The sequence below is a fragment of the Lolium rigidum genome, chromosome 7 (genome assembly GCF_022539505.1).
Source record: "Lolium rigidum isolate FL_2022 chromosome 7, APGP_CSIRO_Lrig_0.1, whole genome shotgun sequence".
In the NCBI taxonomy this organism is placed as follows: domain Eukaryota; kingdom Viridiplantae; phylum Streptophyta; class Magnoliopsida; order Poales; family Poaceae; genus Lolium; species Lolium rigidum.
The window spans coordinates 187386296-187410227 of record NC_061514.1 but is presented as its reverse complement, the minus strand read 5'-3'; the positions used below and the strand labels follow the sequence as shown (position 1 = coordinate 187410227).

Genomic DNA, 23932 nt, shown 5'->3' with positions numbered 1-23932 from the left:
TTTGTTCTGAAAATTTTTATTATAAAATCCCCCGGACCCCTGGAGGTCCGTATATCGTTTTCTCGACGTGTTTTGTTTCGAGCTGTTTCTGCCAGGATCTGTTTTCAGTCTAGGAGCACCATGGTCTCCAAGAACAAGGGCAAGGAGTTTCCGGATAAAGATAATCAGGATCGTGAGTGGAAAGAAGAGGACAAGAGCGTCAAGGAAGAAGCAAAGGAGGATGAAGAGGAAGTCGAAGAAGTTCCGCAAGAGCACCCACGCACCACCATTGCAAGCGTCGAAGTGGTGACGAACTCGCTCAACGCCAAGAAGAGCGCACGGATTAGGACCGGAGGAGGACTTCCCCGCCATTACCTAGCTCCAAGGACATCTTCTTCGAGCATTCACCATCCTTTCCACAATCTAATCTACAATAATCAAATTGAAAGGACTCCCAAGGCAGCACTCGCCTAGCAATTGGGATATAGATCGTTCTAACAATGCAGGAAAGACGGAGCCCGAAGCTGAAGGTTGGGGAAATAACTCCAAGAGTTGGGACTCGTCGTCGGACAGACTTCTTAACCGCGTCGAGCACAATTCGGAGATGATTCGCAACCTCATATACAGGATTGATGAGCTTCAGGAGCTTATTGAGAAGCTTGTCAGGAATTCATCACCACCATCGCCAAAGGAGTAATTCATCATCGGTATTGGCATCCCCTTGGTTTGTTCCAAGCTTGGGGGGGTGCCGCGGTATCACATTATCACTATCTTTTTATTCTTTTTACTATCAAGTAGTGTCATATCATGAGTAGGGAAGTTATCGTATGAGATGGGTTGCAGTGTGGAAGTATCTCTCCTTTAGTTTGTCTATGTATCCCTTGGTGTGAGTTATTGTTATGGAATATTAATGAGAAGTCTTATCATTTACATATTGCACACCTTATTTTAGTTTGCAATTTCTACTATATGATTGATCTTGATTTTAGTATTGGTACCACTTTGGGAGCATTGAGTTAATCTATTTGGTTTTGGCAAACTTAGCAATGGTCAATAGTAACAACACTTTGAGTTTAAGAAGAATAGAGGAAATACATGTAGAAGATGTTATTATCTTTCTTATCAGCTCTTAGCTTAGTATTCTAAAGTTAAAACTCGTTTGTGCTTACAAGTAAGATGCATGGTTGTTTCTATCACATGTATATTTGTTTGTTTCCCTCAACTCTTATGCTTGCTAATTAACCTTGCTAGCCAAAGACCTGTACCGAGAGGGAATACTTCTCGTGCATCCAAACCCGAACCCAAACCTATGCCATTTGTGTCCACCATACCTACCTACCGCATGGTATTGTCTCGCCATTCCAAGTAAATACTTCATGTGCTACCTTTAAACAATTCAAAACTTATTACTTCTTATTTGTGTCAATGTTTTATAGCTCATGAGGAAGTATGTGGTGTTTTATCTTTCAGTCTTGTTAGGCAGCCTCCACTAATGGACTAGTGGCTTCATCCACTTATCCTATAATTTTGCAATAAGAGCCGGCAACGGGGTTCCCAGCCCCAATTAATTAACTTTCATTAATAATTCTCTTCACATGTTTTGCCCCGATTCATCGGTAAGCAACTTAATTTTGCAATAGACACTCCTCCATGGTATGAGATTGTTGGAAGGCACCCGAGGATTCGGTTAGCCATGGCTTGTGTAAGCAAAGGTTGGGGGAGTGTCATCCTTAAAAATAAACTAAAGTACATGTGTAAACAAAAGAGAAGAGGGATGATCTACCTTGTCTGGTAGAGATAACGTCCTTCATGGGAGCCGCTCTTTGGAGGTCTCGTTTGGCAAGGGGGTTAGAGTACCCGCTACCAGTCGTTGACAACAACAAACACCTCTCAAAACTTTACTTTTATTCTCTTTATATGATTTCAAAACTGAAAAAGCTCTAGCACATGATTTAATCTCTCGCTTCCCTCTGCGAAGGGCCTGTCTTTTACTTTATGTTGAGTCAGTAAACCTATTTCCCTCCATCTCAAGCAAGCATTTGAGTTGTTGTGATCAAACTATTATATTGTGATTTGCTTCATCATGTTTTTACTCTTTCTTGTTTAGTACAAGTTTTACCTGAATGATTATAGCTTTGAAAGTCATCAATGATTAATATGATTGAGTATGCACGTTTACCATAAGCTTTAATATGAGAGCGCCTGCTCAATAGATGAATATAATCTGTTAAATGTTCTCTCGACCAAGAACAAAGTTTGCCATCACCAATTATGATTCCTTATGCACCTTTATTTGTGATTACCTTATACTTGTTTCAAGTTGAGTTATATGAGGAAGTTGTTTACTATAATGTCTTGTGTGAATGAATATGATGCTTCTTGTCCGTATTTTATTTATCGACTCTTCACTCCATAAACATGTGGACCTGTTTACAGAGTTCGGTTTCGCTTGGGGACAAGCGAAGTCTAAGCTTGGGGGGAGTTGATACATCCAAATTGCATCATTATTTTATATCATAATTTGCTGTTATTCATTGATATATTTCATATTGGGACACAATACTTATGTTATTTCATCTATTTTGCATGTTTCATGATTATTTGGAGATCGAGCACCGGAGCCAGGATTCTGCTGGAAAAAGCACCGTCGGGATGCAATATTTCGGAAGATCAATTGTGGAAAGAAGTTTTGCGTAAACTCCTATTTTTCCAGATGACGGAGGAAGCCGAAGGGGGAGCCAGCTTGGACCCATGGTGGGCCCACACCATAGGGTGGCGCGGCCCATGGCTCCGGCCGCACCACCATGTGGTGTGGGCCCCCTCGGCCTCTTTCGCCTCCTTTTCTTCGCGAAACCCTTCGTCCCGAAGACCTAAGCCACATAGGAATCCTCACGAAGGGTTACAGCCGCCTCTGCGGGGCGGAGAACACCAGAGAGAAAAGAGCTCTCCGGCGGGCAGGAATCCGCCGAGGAAATTCCCTCCCGGAGGGGGAAATCGACGCCATCGTCACCGCCATCGAGCTGGACATCATCTCCATCACCATCATCATCATCTCCACCATCATCACCGCCATCTCCTCCGCAGCACCTCGTCACCGCTGTAGCAATTTGGGTTTGATCTTGATTGTTTGATAGGGGAAACTCTCCCGTATCGATTTCTACTTGTTGTTTATGCTATTGAGTGAAACCATTGAACCAAGGTCTATGTTCAGATTGTTATTCATCATCATATCACCTCTGATCATGTTCCATATGATGTCTCGTGAGTAGTTCGTTTAGTTCTTGAGGACATGGGTGAAGTCTAATTGTTAGTAGTGAACTATGGTTGAGTAATATTCAATGTTATGATATTTAAGTTGTGGTGTTATTCTTCTAGTGGTGTCGTGTGAACGTCGACTACACGACACTTCACCATTTATGGGCCTAGGGGAATGCATCTTGTACTCGTTTGCCAATCGCGGGGTTGCTGGAGTGACGTAAACCTAAACCCCGTTGGTATATCGATGCGGGAGGGATCGCAGGATCTCGAGTTTAAGGCCGTGGTTAGATTTATCTTAATTACTTTCTTGTAGTTGCGGATGCTTGCAAGGGGTATAATCACAAGTATGTATTAGTCCTAGGAAGGGCGGTACATTAGCACAGGTTCACCCACACAACACTTATCAAAACAATGAAGATTAATCAACTCGTATGTAGCGAAAGCACTAGACTAAAATCCCGTGTGTCCTCGAGAACGTTTGGTCATTATAAGTAAACAAACCGGCTTGTCCTTTGTGCTAAAAAGGATTGGGCCACTCGCTGCAATTATTTCTCTCGCATTTTACTTATTTGTACTTTATTTATCTCGCTACATCAAAACCCCCGAATATTTGTCTCGTGAGCATTTACAGTGAAACCTTCATCGAAACTGCTTGTCAACACCTTCTGCTCCTCGTTGGGATCGACATTCTTACTTATCGAAGATACTACGATACACCCCCTATACTTGTGGGTCATCAAGACTAAAGGTTTGCAGCAACTTGAGAATCAAGACCATATGTAGCACTAATATTACGAAATGTATCAGTATCCATAAAAGCTTCAATGCATTTATAATCATAAATTATACCTGATTCTCTATCTTTGTCGTTCTCCCATCCTTCAGTGGTTTTCTTGGATCCGATCAAGAAGGTCCCTTTAAACTCTTCTTTATTGCGTGTAAATGATCCAGAACAAGAAGTATCCAGCAAGGTCTTGTCTTGAAAAGAAAGTCTTGCATAGAAATTATCAATAATAATATTACCAGGAAGCTCATGAATGGGGCATTTGAGCATTAAAGACTTCAATCTCCCCCAAGCTTGGGCAATACTCTCTCCATCATGAGGCCAGAAATTATATATGCGGTTCCGATCTTTGTGAATTTCACTTGGAGGATAAAATTTGGAATAAAATAAAGGCACAATGTCCTCCCAATCAAGAGAATCACCATTCTTCAGCAATTTATACCAATGCGCCGCTTTACCGGTACAGCGATATAGAGAATAGCTTCTTCCTAACTTCATTCATAGCAATACCTGCACATTTGAATAACCCGCATAATTCATGCAAAAACAAGTAAATGATCACCAGGATGGACAGTTCCATCCCCTTCATAGCGGTTATCCATAACATGTTCAATAATTTTCGTAGGTATTTTATATGGTATTACTTCCTCACCTGGCGCCTCATCCACTACCGTTGCAGTAGTAGTAGATTTCCCAAATAGAAATTGAAGAGAAGATCTCTCCATAATGACTTATAGCAGCAGAGGTGAAATAAAATCAGCACAAACAAGTAAAGGTTTCCCTTACCAATTCCGCTTACCAATAGCGCTTCACTCCCGGCAACGGCGCCGGAAAATAGTCTTGATGACCCACAAGTATAGGGGGTGTATCGTAGTATCTTCGATAAGTAAGAATGTCGATCCCAACGAGGAGCGAAAGGTGTTGACAAGCAGTTTCGATGAAGGTTTCACCGTAAATGCTCACGAGACAAATATTCGGGGGGTTTTGATGTAGCAGATAAATAAAGTACAAATAAGTAAAATGCGAGAGAAATAATTACAGCGAGTGGCCCAATCCTTTTTAGCACAAAGGACAAGCCGGTTTGTTTACTTATAATGACCAAATGTTCTCGAGGACACATGGGATTTTAGTCTAGTGCTTTCGCTACATACAGTTGATTAATCTTCATTGTTTTGATAAGTGTTGTGTGGGTGAACCTGTGCTAATGTACCGCCCTTCCTAGGACTAATACATACTTGTGATTATACCCCTTGCAAGCATCCGCAACTACAAGAAAGTAATTAAGATAAATCTAACCACAGACCTTAAACTCGAGATCCTGCGATCCCTCCTCGCATCGATATACCAACGGGGGTTTAGGTTTCGTCACTCCGGCAACCCCGCGATTGGCAAACGAGTACAAGATGCATTCCCCTAGGCCCATAAATGGTGAAGTGTCGTGTAGTCGACGTTCACACGACACCACTAGAAGAATAACACCACAACTTAAATATCATAACATTGAATATTACTCAACCATAGTTCACTACTAACAATTAGACTTCACCCATGTCCTCAAGAACTAAACGAACTACTCACGAGACATCATATGGAACATGATCAGAGGTGATATGATGATGAATAACAATCTGAACATAGACCTTGGTTCAATGGTTTCACTCAATAGCATAAACAACAAGTAGAAATCAGATACGGGAGAGTTTCCCCTATCAAACAATCAAGATCAAACCCAAATTGCTACAGCGGTGACGAGGTGCTGCGGAGGAGATGGCGGTGATGATGGTGGAGATGATGATGATGGTGATGGAGATGATGTCCAGCTCGATGGCGGTGACGATGGCGTCGATTTCCCCCTCCGGGAGGGAATTTCCCCGCGGATTCCTGCCCGCCGGAGAGCTCTTTTCTCTCGGTGTTCTCCGCCCCGCGAGGCGGCTGTAACCCTTCGTGAGGATTCCTCCGTGGCTTAGGTCTTCGGGACGAAGGGTTTCGCGAAGAAAAGGAGGCGAAAGAGGCCGAGGGGCCCCACACCACATGGTGGCGCGGCCAGAGCCATGGGCCGCGCCACCCTATGGTGTGGGCCCACCATGGGTCCAACTCGGCTCCCCTTCGGCTTCCTCCGTCATCCGGAAAAATAGGAGTTTCAGTAAAACTTCTTTCCACAATTGATCTTCCGAAATATTGCATCCCGACGGTGCTTTTTCCAGCGAGAATCCCGGCTCCGGTGCTCGATCTCCAAATAATCATGAAACATGCAAAATAGATGAAATAACATAAGTATTGTGTCCCAATATGAAATATATCAATGAATAACAGCAAATTATGATATAAAATAATGATGCAATTTGGACGTATCAGTGGCCCCGTATGGCACTGAACACAAGAATATTGTACGCTCCCAACACCTGGGGCAGTCAGAAGACTGACTTTCCAAGGGTACGAGATAAATGGAAATACCTTCTACACGATCACCCAAGATAAAAAGAGCACCAACCAAAACAGTGATGTCCGCATTGAGGCAACAAACAACAATGGGGAAAAGGACACATATTCTGGTTACATAGAGGAGATATGGGAACTTGACTATGGACCTTCTTTTAAGATCCCTTTGTTTCGGTGCAAATGGGTCAAGCTGGATGGAGTAGGGGTAAAGGTAGACCAGCTGTACGGAATGACAACACTGAATCTCAACAATCTTGGTTACAGAGACAAACCATTCGTCCTAGACAATGATGTGGCTCATGTTTTCTATGTGAAGGACATGTCCTCCAGACCGAAGAAAAGAAAACATAAGCAAACGAGCTCATCCAATGAGCCAAAGCGTCACATAGTTTTTTCAGGGAAAAGAACCATCGTGTGAGTCTAGGACAAGAAAGACATGTCAGAATATTATAATAAGTTTAGTGAAATTCCGCCCTTGAAAGTGAACATTGACCCAGCCACCGTGTTAAATGTTGAAGATGCTCCATGGTTACAGTTGAAGCGATCATACTGTATTATTATCATGTACCTTGAGCTCATATTGTGAAGGATTTTTTTTGATGTATGCGATCACTATGTTAGCCTTTTTATTTTGATGGATGATACATGTTGAAACTTTATGTGATCCATGAGGTCAACACTCTCGGCATAGAAAAGGCCATCGGCAACTTGCAGTTTTCCTTTAATTGATCTAGGAAGGTGCAATGGAATCGACTCGGCTCCTCCAGCGTTTATTGTCTCTGGGAACGTGTGTGGAATGAAGGTTCAAAGCGACGAAAAATGTGTTGGTACCAATGTGAAATTTAATTTGGTGGTTGCTTCACAAAACACCCCTTTTTCGGCACCTCAAAAATGGAAAATGGCTTTTTCGTGCGATGAAAAGGAAAACTTCCTCTTGCAACATCGTAAGACATCCCAAGATTCACATGTGTGCACAATATGGGCACATTATCACAAACTATGTCACGATTCTATCAGTAATATTGGTCGTTTAACCTAAATGTCATGAAACCTCCAACATGATAGCTCATATTGTGAAGGATTTTTTGTGATGTATGCAATCCTATAAGTTTATTATTTTTCCTCACAACTATGAAACATAATATGACATCACGCGAAGGTTTCGTGTTGTTTGGATCGTTTTTGAATTTTTATGCTCGTTTCAAACTATATTCAAAACGGCGGGCATGAAGATCCTTCGCTCGGGGCGGAGTTTCGCTAAACTTGCACTGGATCTCTGATGAAATAGCATGTTGTGAACCCAATAAAGATTTTTACAAAAAATCTTGACCATTATATCATGTGCCTGTAGTTCAAATCTGGCCTGCCTCCTACCGATTCGGCAAGAATTTCTCTTTTTCATAAGGGGTGGACGGAAAGCTTCCAGATACACCGGTTGTGAAATTATCCATCTTAGATGGTCTAGTATTTTTGAAAAAAAGTGTTGGTACCAATGTGAAAATTTAATTTGGTGGTTGCTTCACAAAACACCCCTTTTTCGGCACCTCGAAAATGGAAAATGGATTTTTCGTGCGATGAAAAGGAAAACTTCCTCCTGCAACATCGTAAGACATCCCAAGATGCACATTTGTGCACAATATGGACGCATTATCACAAAATATGTCACGATTATATTAGTTACATTGGTCGCTTGACCTAAATGCCATGAAACCTCGAACATGATAGCTCATATTGTGAAGGATTTTTTGTGTTGTATGTAATCCTCCAAGTTTATTATTTTTCCTCGCAACTATGACACATAATATGAAAGCACGCGAAGGTTTCGCGTTTTTGGATCGTTTTTGAAATTTTATGCTCGTTTCAAACTATATTCAAAACGGCGGGCATGAAGATCCTTCGCTCGGGGCGGATTTTCGCTAAACTTGCACTGGATCTCTGATGAAATCGCATGTTGTGAAACCAATAAAGGTTTTTACAAAAAATCCTGACCATTATATCATGTGCCTGTAGTTCAAATTTGGCCGGCCTCCTACTGATTCGGCAGAAATTTGTCTTTTTTATTAGGGGTGGACGGAATGGTTCCAGATACACCGGTTTGGAGATTATCCATCTTAGGTGTTCTAGTATTTTTCAAAAATGTGTTGGTACCAATGCGAAACTTTAATTTGGTGGTTGCTTCACAAAACACCCCTTTTTGGCACCTCGAAAATGGAAAATGGTTTTTTCGTGCGATGAATAGAAAAACTTTCTCCTGCAATATCGTAAGACATCCCAAGATGCACATGTGTGCACAATATGGGCACATTATCACAAACTATGTCACGATTCTTTCAGTAACATAGGTCGTTTGACCTAAATGCCATGAAACCTCGAACATGATCATATTGTAAAGGATTTTTTGTGATGTATGCAATTCTCCAAGTTTATTATTTTTCCTTGTAACTATGACACAAAATATGTCAGCACGCGACAGTTTCGCGTTGTTTGGATCGTTTTTGAGTTTTTTATGCTTGTTTCAAACTATATTCAAAACGACGGGCATGAAGATCATTCGCTCGGGGCAGAGTTTCGCTAAACTTGCACTAGATCTCTGATGAAATAGCATGTTGTGAACCCAATAAAGGTTTTTACAAAAAAATCTTGACCATTATATCATGTTCATGTAATTCAAATCTGGTCGGCCTCCTACCGATTCGACAGGAATTTGTTTTTTTCATGAGGGGTGGACGGAAAGATTCCATATACACCGGTTGGGAAATTATCCATCTTAGGTGGTCTAGTATTTTTGAAAACTGTGTTGGTACCAATGTTAAACTTTAATTTGGTGGTTGCTTCACAAAACACCCCTTTTCGGCACCTCGTAAATGGAAAATGGCTTTTTCGTGCGATGAAAGGGAAAACTTCCTCCTCCTAAACTTGTTGGGTGTATACTAGCAGCTTCCGTGCCGAGTCCCGCTTGCGGGAAGAGTTCCTCGGCGGAGCTTCCGAATATGTCTAAGACAACCGACCATCTAATACATATTCGAGAAGCTCCGCCGGAGAGGCTCTTTCCATCCGGATCGTCGTCGCCGGGTGTATACCAGCTCCCGGGAAGCTCTCTTTGCTCTCCCTCCTTTTGTACCACGAGCTACTGGCTGTTGGGTGTATACTAGCAGCTTCCGGGCGGGACTCCTTGCTTGCGGGAAGAGTTCCTCGGGCGGAGCTTCCGAAGATTTCTAAGACGGCCGGCCGTTTAAGACATCTTCGAGAAGCTACGTCGGAGAGGGTATTTCCTTCCTGGTCGTTACCTCTCCTCTCTCCTCGGGCTGCTCTCTCTGCTCTCCCCGGAGAGGCTATATATAGCGGTGTACCTCCAGATAATCCCCTCCCCCCCCAGATGAGCCCTCCCCCCCAGATAAGACAAACACCAGATAAGCCTCCCCCAGATTAAGCCCCTCATCTTGTGTCCCGGTTTGAGCCCCCACCCGGGATAAAAGGGGGTATATAAACTAACCCACCATCTCAGATAAGGCTCACTCAGATTACTTTAACTAAATTTAAACTAAAACAACGACAATGACTTTATTGAAATTTAACAAGATACGTTAACTAAATTTAAACTAAAATAATGACTTCGACTAGTTCTTCCGTGCATCTGCTGCTGCCCTCCTGGCTGCCGCCTCCTCCCGCAGCAGCTGCTGCAGCTCCTCCTCACGACAACGCTTATGCATCTCCTCACTATCCAGCTCCTCCTCACGCCGTCGCTTATGCAGCCTGGAGACTCTGCCTCTCAAATGCTTCTATGGTAGCCGCTAGCACCGCCTCCTCGCACTCCTCTATCTCTGTGAGCTGCGGGTCCACCTCCACCGGCGGCAGGTGCGGCTTTGGGGGCATTGTGAAATGGGCTTGGGTTCGGTGAGTGAAGTGGGAGACGGTGACGTACACGCTATTTATAGAGGGCGTGTAGGCGGGAAATCTCCGCGCGGCGCGTCGTGGCGGGAAACTAACCCGCGCGGAGTTGTGTCGGGAAAATATCCTGCGCGGCGTCGTGGTGGGAACCTATCCCGCGTGGCTGGAACCAATGAAAGAGAAAAAAGGCGGGAAACAATGGAACAACAAAAAAATTCTGAAAATTTGACCTTTAGCACCGGTTCGTGGCTGGAACCAGTGCTAATGGGTGCCCTTGGCGCCACACAGAGGTGGGCCAAAAACACCCTTTAGCACCGGTTCCAACCACGAACCGGTGCTAAAGCTCCATCCCCTTATATACGCGCGCCCCTCCTCCTTCTTCCCCAGATCACCAGGAAAAAAACTAAGGACATGCAATCGCGTGAGGAGAAACTTGACTCCGGCAGGCTGCTAAAATTTTGAGCGCCGCCGCCGTCCTCCCGCAACGCCGCTCGCGCCACCCATCCGCGCCGCCTCGACATTCCACGTGATGCCTCGTCTCCAACCGCCGCCATCGCCGCCTCGTCCTCTCCAACCTCCACCGTCGCCTCATCCTCTCCAACCGCCGCCGCCACCGCTTCTTCCTCTCCAGACGCCGCCGCCACGCCAGCCCCGACCTGCACGCCGTCACCGCCTCTCCGCGCGCCGTCCGACGGGTGAGGCGCCCCGGCCACACATCCCCATTTTTTATTTTTATTTTGTTAGTTATAATAGTTTTATTTGTTTATTTGTTATTTTTTGTTTTAATGTTAGTATATATAGTTAGGTTTATTTAGTTAGAAAATTTAGTTAGGATTATTTAGTTAGAAAATATTAGTTAGGTTTATTTAGTTAGAAAATATTAGTTAGAAAAGTTAGTTAGAAAAATTAGTATTAATAGTCAGAAAAATTATTGGTTAGAAATATTAGTTAGAATTTTTTTGTTAGTAATATTAGTTAGATTTTTTTGTTAGTAATATTATTTAGATTTTTTTTGTTAGTAATTGAAAGGACGAGATGTCGCCTAGAGGGGGGTGAATAGGCGTTTAAAAACTCTTACGGATTTAGCTTGTAAGAATGCAGAATTAAGCTATGTTTATTCTACAAGCACAAATCCTAAATATACTAGGCTCAACTAAGTGCAACAACAATAACTAGAGCTAAGCAAGATATGCACAATATATATGAACAAAAAGTGATAGCAACATAAAATAGATACTTCAATCTCGATGGCTATCACAAGGAAAGTAAGCTCGGGTATAGAAATAACCGAGGCACGCAGAGATGAAGATGTATTCCCGTGTTCCCTTTCTTTGCAAGAAGGTACGTCCCTTTTGGAGAGGTGGAAGTCCCACAAAGGATTCCCCAACGCCACGAAGGCTCACCTTCTTCTCTGAGCCAAAACCACGAAGGATAATGGCCCTTTCCTTATGGTTAGCTTTTCCTCCACTCCGGAGATGGCAAGCTCCACAACCACTTCACAAGCTCCACAAAGGAGAAGCCCGGGCCCCTTCACAATCTTCCACGAAGAGGTCACCGGGACACCAACCAAGCCAACTAGGAGGTCTCCCTCCAAGAGTAACAAGCTCACGGTCTCTCACTCGAACTAATCGTGGTGAAGAGCTCAACACTATGCAATGATGCAAAGTAAGAACACTAGAGGTGTTCAAATCCTTCACACTCAAATCCCACCAAAGCAACAAATGCTAGGATGAGATTAGAGAGGAAGAACAACGTTGGAGAATTACTACGAGGTACTATTGGTGAAGAATTACTTCCTGGCTACCGCTGGCAAATTGTTGCTAAGTTACACGAAATTATTGTTTATGCGATATTGATTGTGGTAAAAATTATTGCGTGAAAGTACTGTTAAAAAATTGCTGCCCGAAAATTACCGTGTAACACTGTTCCTGTGTAGTACACTTCATGGGCTATTGTTCATATGCATGAACAGTAGCCCGAGGGCTGAGAGTTAATACTATTTTACCCAAGAATGTGTTATCATTATCATGAATAAAAAACTGGATATTTACCATAGCAGAGGTAACCCGTAAGGGTATGTACAATGGGGTGACATCAGCCTTCTCTTTTGTTTGTCACGTAAGATTTTTTGCTTAGTTGGAGGAGAGAGAAGGAAGAAAGAGAAGGTTGTCTTCCCTTAGCTAAGAGATGATCTCTTGTGAAATAAGAGAAGACTATTTTCCCATTGTACGACTTATCTTCCTTTAGTCACACAATTTCCTACTAAAAATAATTAATTCTCATTTATTGTAAGAGATGACAAAAAGAGATAATACATTATATGTCTAATATTTATCGCCTTCTCTAGATGACGTGGATTACTAAGAGAAGACATGTCTTCCCTACCATTATACATGTCCTGAGGTGATTGCGATGCGGAATTACCGTTAAGAATTATTGTCCATGCGGTATTGTATATGCTCCAGAATACTGTTGGAGAATTACTGCGAGGTACTACTGGTGAAGAATTACCGCCTGGTTACCGTTGACGAATTGTTCTAAAGTTACTATATGGAATTAATGGTTGGGGGATTTCATGCCGGGAGAGTAATTCTTGTAACCTTGTAACGTATTTGCGGTTTCTGTAAACTTGCTAAACTTATCCTTAATCAATAGATTGGGGCAAAACTTTTGCCCCCGTTTAATTTTTTTTTAATGTGTAGGTGATGCTGGTTGTGGTAAAAAAAAATATTGAGTGAAACTACTGTCAAAAAAATTGTTGCACGGAAATTGCCATGCAACACTGTTCCTGGGCTACTGTTCATGTGCATGGCATGTGTTGGCGTCTGCAACCGTCACCCTAAAAGAATCTCATCACATATTCTTGACGAGGAAATCCTCCGCTGTCAAATTCCAATTACTTTTTAACATAAAAAACTTCAAAGTTTTCTTCCTATATATGTGCGAGTTGTAAGGAGATAAATCTGTAGACCGACTTGTTAATTCAAGGACTTATAATTTTCTTGCACGCTGGCTTGAGACTGACCGATGGTAACGTCGATCCAGTAAAGCTCCAGTGCCACCAGTAGATGTTAACCCTAGCTGTTCTGTCTGTAGCTGTTTGTGCCGGTATTGTTGCATCAACAGGTTGCTGTCCGGCAGACCAGCGTTGATCGATGGGTTAGAATCCTGTGAACCTAACAAGAACTATGGTACAAAGAGACGGCCCAAGTCACCCAACCATTTGGAGGAAATGTCGAAATCGATCGAGAGGGTACTAAAGGTTTTGGAACAGTGTAACGTTAGGTGTTTGGTTGATCAAACTGCACAATCCACATGTGTGTTACCAGAGATTCAAATATAGGCAGTGTAGAGGAAAACCAGAATCGAAATATAGTGTAGAGGAAAACTTGCCAAAAGCAAATATAGTTAGGAGTATATTGATGCATGGCTAGTTAATTCAATGTATTCGAAAAGGCTAGAGTTATATCAGGCATGGTTGTCTTGGTTCACGTGAAAATGACCCTCGCTTTCAGTTTCAGTTGCTATTTGGGGGATCTTGAATAAAAAAACAACTTTTCTAATTAATAGAGGAATGTTATGACTTCCATTAACAAAATTTGCTTCGAAATGCTTTTCCGAGTGTGGTGCTGAAATCCTAGTTTCATGGTGGTATTGCAAGATATGTCAAAAGGATATAACTTGTAGGAGTGCACGTCCGACCATAATTTGGTATTTCCTTCGTCCCATAATATAATACTCCTTGTTATTACAACTAATATATTGATTATAATAATGGAACAATCCTATGTTATTACAACTAATCAACTGACATATTGTTTATAATAAATCTTATGCAATATAATGAGACTGAGAAAGTATACATCTACATCCCCGAGAAGTGATTTTTTTTTTGAAAAACGGAAGCGAAACCACGGTGTCAGGTTTTTACAAGCAACAACAAAAAGGCCGGGCATAATGTCTCAGCCAGCGCTAAGTCAGAACCTCCAAGAATAGATACGCCATACATAGAGAAACCATCTGGTCAGGAGATTTTACAGAACCTCCAAGAACAGATATGCCACACATAGCGAAACCATGTGCTAAGAACATTTTACGGCAAAAACTAGACAGTTATCCAATGGTCTACTAAGGTTCAGCAGGAACGCTAACATAAGCTCTATCATTGAGGTTCAATGCAGTTTCTAGTGATCGCTCAAAGCATTTTGCAGGGATCATCCCATTTTCACCATGTGGACGGTTTCATCTTTAGGATGTAGTAGTCTTCCAGGTTCCAGATAGAGATCCACCAGAAATGCTTGCAGATTAGTCCGGCTTCAGTACTAGAGGGAGATTCCTTTTATTTTTGTTTAGAAGAGCCACGAAGAATCCACCAGAACCCACTCCTGGTCTTTGACCTTCCAATTGCCCAGTTAGCTAGGACAAGGCCAATTGCCAAACTTGTTTCATATTCAACTAAGTTTTTCTATTAAACACAATAAAGTTCAAGTTGTTCCAAATGATAGCAAAGGAAATAACATTAAGTTGCAAGTATGTTGTCTTACATTGCCACTTAGATGCGAAGCTTAAGAAGTCAGTAATCATCACACTAAAAACCTCATACAAATCATCCCAAAGCATACTAGACACAGTAGACTCAAAGAACAGGTGTTTACCAGATGAGAGTGGACTTTGAGAGCAGGTGCTTGGTAAGCACCCATATCCATACCATCTATACTGCATCAAGATTCGTGCAAGTTCTTTTTTTCCCTCTCAAACAATTTTTCATTTTTGTATCTCTCACACCACACATTTTTTGAACTAAAAAATTTGCAAATCACTTAAACATAACAATTGGAATGTGGGAAAAATATTTTGTATTTTTTTATGTCATTATCTATATATGTATTTCAAGAATTTGTTTTGAATTTTAAATAACTAAAATTTTAAATTTTCACAAAAAAATCTGAACTATTTTTCCTCCAGTCTATTTGTTATTTTTGAGTGACCTGCAAACAAATCAAATCAAAAAATTGCATAATTTAGAAGATACAAAGAAGACAAAGTGGAAAAATGTGCAGGTGCGCAGAGCTTACCTGCTCCATTCATCTTTTCCCTTACTAGATTCTATCTCCTTACAACTAGAGGTTTAGGAACTCCTCTACTCAAGTTATCCCTAGTCATCATCTTATTTTGGAAAAACCACCCCAGAGAGATTTTCACCCTGGGGGTGGGGGGGGGGGGTCAGTGTCCACACAACATGGAAGTAAATGTGTTGTATCCCTCTAAAATTAATAATGGCATGAATGGATTTGGGCACATAAATCCCATTAGATTCATATGTCCAAATCAACTGGTCCTCTTGATCTTTGAAGGATATACTACTAGCTATTTCAAAATTTCTTGCCACTGGTTCATCATAGTTTCAATGAAAGTTATCCTAAAAGTACATCTAAAATGTTCATCCCTCAACTCTTCAATGGTTTTAGTTTGTTGATTAACGACAAAATATTTTTCTCAAAATTGGGCAGCTAAGGAAATATTACCAAACCAGATATCCTCCTAGAATTTAATTGATGTTCCATTTTCTACGTACCACTCATATCTAAATTTAACATCCCGCTGCCCACTTACATCGAGAAGTGGTCTTTTATCATGAGACCAAGGGTTTCCAACTTGGCCCGAGGTTTGTCTCCGACCTTGTTTATGTTTGATTGATAGGAAGAATTCATGCATGTAACCCATAGTTCCACACCATCTGACCATCATGCACCTGTTGCAGTAGAGGCTAGAGACCCTATGGCAGTATCCAAAACATGTTTGTGGTTAATTTGATCAGGTGATGTGCTATGGAGAATGGATGGCAGGTGGCGAGTTCCAATCTTGAATTGTAGCAAATGAGAGAGAGGAGACCCTCTATAGTCCTGGAAGGGGAGCATAGGGTAGCGGAGCACTTTCTTCCCGGGCCGCATCAAATCTAAACCGCTCGTGGAAAGCTCAGCCGCACACGCTCTGCTTTCCCAGACGGTCCCCGTTCTCTCTTCCTCCTTGAGTCCACTCCACTCCTCTACATAAGGACCTTGTCTTCCTCAATTACCACCAACACCTCTCTCTCTTGCTCGGACACGAGGCGGACGTACATAACTCTGTCACGCCGCTTGTGTGAGGACCGAGCTAGCGAGCTAGAGCCTAGAGGCACGCGCAGCCAAGCGATGGGGATGGAGAGACAGGAGAAGGGCAAGGCCAACCCCGCCGCCTTCAGCATCGCCGAGGCCGGCTTCGGCGACCGGACGGACATCGACGACGACGGCCGCGAGAGGCGCACCGGTACGCATCCTCTCCTAGCTAGCTGGCAATTCCTGAGTAGTCTTGGAACCGGCCGGCTGCCATGCAGGCAAAGCACATGGTAACGTCCGACGACGACGATGCAGGCACGCTGGTAACGGCGAGTGCCCACATCATCACAGCGGTGATCGGTTCCGGCGTGCTGTCCCTGGCCTGGGCCATCGCGCAGCTCGGGTGGGTGATCGGCCCCGCCGTGCTCGTCGCCTTCTCTGTCATCACCTGGTTCTGCTCCAGCCTACTCGCCGACTGTTACCGCTCCCCGGATCCCGTCCATGGCAAGCGCAACTACACCTACGGCCAAGCCGTCAGGGCCAACCTAGGTATATATGCAGAGTACAGTCATGAACCAAATTATAATAACCTCTTCTGATTTGCGATTAATTGAAAAAGAAATAATGACGCTGCAGGAGTTGGCAAGTACAGGCTCTGCGCTCTGGCCCAGTACATCAACCTGGTTGGCGTGACCATCGGCTACACCATCACCACGGCCATCAGCATGGGGTAAGCATGATTGGCATGCATGCATATGACTTTGTTTTCTTCTTTTCTGCAATCTATAGCTAGTAGTAGTAGATGAGAAAAAACTTGGTCAGAGCCGTGTGGTTTGATTGTCTCATCTGTTTTGTGTGTGCATGCCTGCCAAATGCTGTTTTGGTAGTTTGCTATTTCTCGACACGAGTCCACTTCTCTATAGGGTAAATAAAACAACAGAGCATTTCTGATCTGTTTGCAAAATAAGCAGTCAAATGAGAAGGTCTTTCTTTAGGATCGGTCCAGCGGACAGAGAAAAAGTTGGCAGGATGATAACACAACTTGACAGTTCAAAAGTACTTGGAAAAAAATGGTACTACTTTTGCCTTAAAACAGAATCTATGGAAAGGAGTGGCCTATACATATTGCCATTGGCTAGAACAAGAAAGTCATATAACAGCTCCAGAAAACAGAAGAATGTGGCAATTTTGATTCTTCAATATAGGCAAATAGTGGAATTGATTGAACCTCATATTGCACAAAAATTATTGATTGATCGAGTCTGGGAAGCATATAGTTAGAACTTGAAAGTACCAAACTACAGCCTTTACTTTAATTTTAATTTGTGTTTATTCCTTACAACATATATCATCAATGTTCCATATTTATGCAGAGCAATCGGACGGTCCAACTGCTTCCACCACAACGGCCATGATGCGGCATGTAAGGCGTCCAACACCACCAACATGATCATCTTTGCGGCCATCCAGATTTTGCTCTCGCAGCTCCCCAACTTTCACAAGATCTGGTGGCTCTCCATCGTTGCCGCCGTCATGTCCCTCGCCTACTCGACCATTGGTCTCGGCCTCTCCATAGCAAGGATAGTAGGTAAATAAATACTATAGCACATATCTGGCTTTCAGTATGAACATGTGAAAGAAAAAAGATATATATGGTCTTTCTACAACATATTAATGGATATGTATCACGTCGGATCATTTATTTCTTAAATTTTATATCCCGTGGATGGTCTTGGTGTGATAATTCACAAACTATAATTTCATAAGGAAGAAAACAAAGAGATATATATGCTGGTGATATGATTTATTATTGGTTGTGCAAGCGGACATTGGACATATTGATAGCCGATGATGCATCTATTTTTGTTGGTATCAGCCATGTTGGCTCCATGGTACGCTGCATGTACATGTTGTGACTCATTGATTTTTGTAGGTGGGGTGCATGCCAAGACAACGCTAACAGGGGTGACTGTTGGGGTGGATGTATCTGCGATTGAGAAAATTTGGAGGACGTTCCAGTCTCTTGGTGACATCGCCTTTGCATACTCCTACTCCAATGTCCTAATCGAAATTCAGGTAACTAATACTATCTTGATGTACATCAATATGAGTAGATAATTCACCATGTTGATGTAGTTCTTGCAAGAAAAATACTCGATGTGTTGGAGTGGATATCTGGAATTTCATGTGATACCTTGTTTCTAGAACAAAATGAAAAAATATCTCAGAAAACACATTGGTGGGTTTGACAAGATATACATGGCCATTCCCGTGATCTCTTGGACCCGTCTTGCTGGAGGACAAATTCTGAAGGATAGCAGTATGGGTGAATCCTATGACTCTATCATGAGGACAAATTTAGTAGTCCCTATAGATCAAATAAATAGCAGAATGGATTCTTTGGACGAAAATGCTCCAATAGCCAACAAGAGGGTCTCTACTCTGCTTCGCACCTAATGCACTGCAGACTTTCGGGGTGGAGAAATGACTTATTCCCCGTCCACCGGACACCCCGTTCATGAAACCAGTTTGTTCAGTTCCGTTTCAATACATCTTAGATATCCGAAACATGAAATTAATAATGCTTGGAAGCACGAACCACAAAGCAGGAAACCTTGTGAATCCTACGGTAACAACATGCACAGGAGGTCGAGTTCATTTGACAATCGCCACTCTCATTCTAGATGGGTATGAAAATCAAGAGCATCCAAGGAAAATATTTACTTTTCAACAGTAAAGGCATTGATGCATATGCACATGTTGATCACCGACCTAACAATGTACCAGTAAGAAGTTATGTTTGTATGCTTTCTGAGAATGGATTTTGTACACCCACGCATGGATGTGGGTGTTTCCTTCATCGTTCATTGTGCTTTAAGATTCGGATAATAAGAGGAGAGAGAAAGAAATCTTTCCATCTACCATGATGGGCACGAATCTCGAGTAATAAATGAACGGTGACGGAAACACCCACACAAATGCGTGGGTGTACAAAAGTATTTCCGGTATGCTTTCCTCATCCAAAGTAATACATTTTTAGGAGGTGTGCTTCGGTGTTCTCTCCCTCCCCCTCCCAACCACTAAAGTTAAATAAATAAGTTAGCCTATAAAGGGATATCATGAGATTCTGATCGTCCACAGAGGGCCAAAGTTTGGAGAGGGGGGGACACGGAAGCAAAACTCGTAGTGTGCTATCGAGTGCTTCAGTAGAGAGGAGTACCAGGGTACCATAAAAATCCTCTCAATAGATATAGTAGGTTTTTGGGGCACTGCTTTACCTTTATCAACCTTAGAAGGAGCATTAGTCTTTGACACATCAATCAACCCGGCGTAGGAGCATGGGATTTGGACACATCAGCACCAAACCTGTTGTTGAAGTCGAGTATGAGCTTCTATCCAATCGAAAGAAGAAGCAAAGGCTTTTCGCCTTATCTTTGCATTTAAGTTCTCGAAAGGAGAACTAGAAAAATAAAATAAATACACTGTGAAATCAGTGAAACCTTAGAGTACAAATAAAAGTATATTTAGAATAATTTTGCTTAAACTTGCACATTTGTTATGTGCCACGAAAAATGTGCAATCTTGTGGACTGCTAAATAGCACAAGCGAGGTTAAAAATACCTGCGCAAACCGACTGCATAATATCTACAGACGTCAAATGTTGATCAAGGCCGGCGGATTTCATTTTTGGGTGCAGGACACGCTGCGGTCGAGCCCGGCGGAGAACACGGTGATGAAGAAGGCGTCCTTGATCGGCGTGTCGACGACGACGACGTTCTACATGCTGTGCGGCGTGCTGGGCTACGCTGCGTTCGGCAGCAGCGCTCCGGGCAACTTCCTCACGGGCTTCGGCTTCTACGAGCCCTTCTGGCTCGTCGACGTGGGCAACGTCTGCATCGTCGTGCACCTCGTCGGCGCTTACCAGGTCTTCTGCCAGCCGATCTACCAGTTCGTCGAGACCTGGGCGCGCTCCCGGTGGCCCGACGCCGCGTTCATCCACGCCGAGCGCGCAGTGCCCCTTCCGGCAATCCTCGGCGGCGGCGAGTTCCCCATCAATCCGTTCCGGCTGGTCTGGCGCACGTCGTACGTGATCCTGACGGCGGTGGTGGCCATGCTCTTCCCTTTCTTCAACGACTTTTTGGGGCTCATCGGCGCCGTGTCGTTCTGGCCGCTCACCGTGTACTTCCCCGTGGAGATGTACATGGCGCAGGCCAAGGTTCGGCGGTTCTCGCCGACGTGGACGTGGATGAACGTGCTCAGCGTCGCGTGCCTCGTTGTCTCCGTCCTCGCAGCCGCCGGCTCCGTGCAGGGGCTCATCAAGGACGTCGCCGGCTACAAGCCATTCAAGGTTTCCTAAAAATCCAATCAGGGGATGGATGCAGGAAAAGAGCATGATGCATACTATAGGTGAAGGGTCCAGGTTAATTCGAGTGTCAAGTGTTAATCTAAGTATTAAACCAAGATTGATTAGTATTTATATTAGTATATGGTTTGAGTTTGAACTTTAAGAAGTGAATATAATTATGTTGTAGTAGAAGCTTAGGGCATATGGGCAACAATAATTATGTTGTAGTAGAAGTTAACAACTCAGTTGACTTCATGTTAACTGTTAGGGTAAACAAATGCAGCTACTCTTTGCTATCCATATTAATTATCATGGATTCAGTACAACTTTATGTTAAACGAACGACATCAAACTGTGTGGATCCATGCAAAAGAAAACGATGAAAAAACAGCCCAAGAGCTGAAATAGGAGACACCTTGAAAATTTAAGTATGTTTCCTTTTTTTAAGAGAGAGTTCCTAAAACTATTGCATGCACATCAAGATCCGTCCAAGCTCTATTGCATGCCCATCAAGGTAATAGACTAATGGGTTAAAGGAAAATTTTGATAGTATGATGATCTTTTCATGAATGTTATCTGATTTTCGCTAACTATTTACCAGTTCAGTCAGAAGATGCGTTTGAAGAATTTACTGTATAGTTTGATTTGAAGAAACATACACGAGAGAAAGATTGCTCTTTGTTCATGGATGTTTACGTAACTAGAAAGCTGACGATTCTCAATAGGTAATTTAGTTAGGATTTAATGACATGTTTACTGTTTCGGAAATCTGATTAGGCAGATTGCAAATGCTATGCGTCGTGCTGCAAAGGGCAGTGAAAAAGACTCCCAGGATTGTATATGCATCCCAATATTGTTTATGTAGTTATTTTTAATGCATCCCTACATCTGAGATTGGTCCCAAGTTTAGTGTTTATTGGTTCAGACAGTTTGGTGCCGAAACACATTATTTTTTGGTACAATTGTTTGGTGCTGAAATGTGTCCTTTATATATTCACCCAATTTTTTTGCTGCCGATGGTACACTTGTATTCCAGGAGGAAGAGAAAGTGAAGCTAATCAGCATGCGGGTTCAATGATCTTGACTTTAGTAATATTAATTGATCACTCCCAATGCATCAATATTTTTTATCTCAAGATGACAAGCAATGCATCTATTGTTTTAGAGGTCGGATTTTGTTGCATTTTTCCTTCCCCTTGAACATGTCGCAGCTTGTCTGACTTGGCTTCACCAAGTCAGATAGCTACAGTGCCCTAACTTGGCATGTGAGCCATTGGATTGTAAATGGAGGGCATGATCTTGATGCTGCACCTAAATAATGTAGCAACCAATCCTGTAGCTGGGTACTGTAGTCATGATGATGTTGATACACTGAAGTGTGAGATCTCGGATATTCGTTTACGATCCAGTGGTTAGAATTCAACACAAGTTAGGTGTACTGTAGCTCTCTACCTTGGCTTAACCAAGTTAGAGAATCCGGGCACCCCTCGAAGGCATTGATGTCTAATATATACTACCATTTGGATCTTTACTTAATTGCTCGATATTCTATCATGCTGCGGTAGAAAAATACCATATTGATCTTGGACTACTTATTTACTTCTCCTTGGCATTTTTAAGTCTACAACTTTGGCCTGCCCAGTTTACTTAGTAAAAAATTGACAAGGCTTGTTATTTCAAATATTTTTCTTACGTTGTCACTAAAAAGCTACTTTTATTTATCTCATGGGCATGACTTGATATGATCTCCCTGCTTTTTATATGCTAGCATAGTATAATCCATAGACTAAATCTGACTTAATTCTTTGAAGATTCTTTTGCTTCTACTACTACTTTTGAATAAAAATATTTGTATTGCTATATGTTCTTGCTTGTTCAAGAGTTAGAGAGCACAAATGTGCTGAAGACGAGCATATCCTTGGCATAAAATATGATGGGAGTTTTCTTGACAGTTGGACTCACTTTTCAGTTTTATTTTGGGATCTAAGAGACTTGTGTCCTTCCATATCTTATATATTCATATCAAGCATAGTTTTCTTGCGATCAGTCTTCTTACATTATACCGGTAGGCTATGTTTTCCTGGAATTTTTTCTTAACCCAGATCATTTTTTTCTTCACCCAGATATACCGGTAGGCCATATCTGAAGCAATTTCCTTTTCTAGTGCATTCATGCAACATGGTTTTCCAAAATTCCAGAAGGATAGGTTGAACTTAGGTGCGGGACTTACCCTGAAAGAGTAACAAGAAGACCTAGAATTTGGAATCACGTATATCACAATAATGTTGTCTTGTTATTGCGTTTGGTATTATCATGTTGTAGTACATTATGATATCTCTATATTTTTTTTAAATTTTCATCGTGAGTTGTGAATTATAGATGTGCATTGATGAAAGAATTTTGAGAACCCGTGGCAATGGATGGGAATTTATACTAGTTACAATAGTAGGGCAAAAACACAATCTAGCAGATACTGGTGGACCCCACATGGAAAAAATGTTTACAATTTCGCGATATCTAACCGGGATGACGCCAGGTCATACTGAAAATAAGTTTTACTGTACACACATTCCTAGCACTGTCCGGTAGAGTTTCTCGAATAAGTAACACTAATGACTAAGCCACACGACAAAAGAAAATATAGCTTGTAGTAACTAACATGTCTACAATATGTAACTCACACAAATTTTCTAGAGTAAACTCACATAAATTAGGAAATCTTAGTTGGTAATGTATCATAAAAAATCACAAATTATTTTGAAAAGAAATGTTTCCGAAAGTTATTACGTTTCTACTATTACTGGTACTTTCTCATGATAGTGAGAGTGGATTTGAGGCCTAATCCGGATTCTGCTGCCACATGATCGCTAATTACCCCGCCAAATCTTCTTCAAAACATTAAAAAAGATATAGCATACCTAAATACCAAATATAAAAAGAAGTGGATTGATATAACTCAAGAGATCTACGAGACCTTACATGAAAATTTTCATACCAAAACTGTAGTAAGAATTACAGATTGAACCTGCTTCTGCCGGAAAAAAAAACAGAAACAACAAAGAAACCTCGCATGGAGCAGGAGAGTTGCAGGGCGTTGAGGTGGAAGACCACCATACGAGGAGGAGATTAGTCAATATTTGGAGC

At 42.2% G+C, this 23932-nt stretch overlaps 1 protein-coding gene across 1 annotated transcript; it reads left to right on the top strand.

The window, feature by feature from the left end:
• The first annotated feature begins 16365 nt into the window (after positions 1-16365).
• LOC124670550 (amino acid permease 6-like) lies at positions 16366-21140 on the top strand. Its single transcript, XM_047207036.1, has 6 exons — positions 16366-16654; positions 16759-16992; positions 17080-17173; positions 17817-18031; positions 18377-18519; positions 20141-21140. Exons 1-6 carry the CDS (start codon positions 16540-16542, stop codon positions 20798-20800), a joined length of 1461 nt encoding a protein of 486 aa, XP_047062992.1. The 5' UTR covers positions 16366-16539; the 3' UTR covers positions 20801-21140.
• The last annotated feature ends 2792 nt before the right edge of the window (positions 21141-23932 follow it).

Coding starts and splice junctions, on each gene's coding strand:
- LOC124670550 (XM_047207036.1), top strand. CDS start 16,540: ATGGGGATGGAGAGACAGGAGAAGGGCAAGGCCAACCCCGCCGCCTTC. Junction 16,655..16,758: donor CGGCCGCGAGAGGCGCACCG/GTACGCATCCTC, acceptor ACGACGATGCAG/GCACGCTGGTAACGGCGAGT. Junction 18,032..18,376: donor CTCCATAGCAAGGATAGTAG/GTAAATAAATAC, acceptor TGATTTTTGTAG/GTGGGGTGCATGCCAAGACA.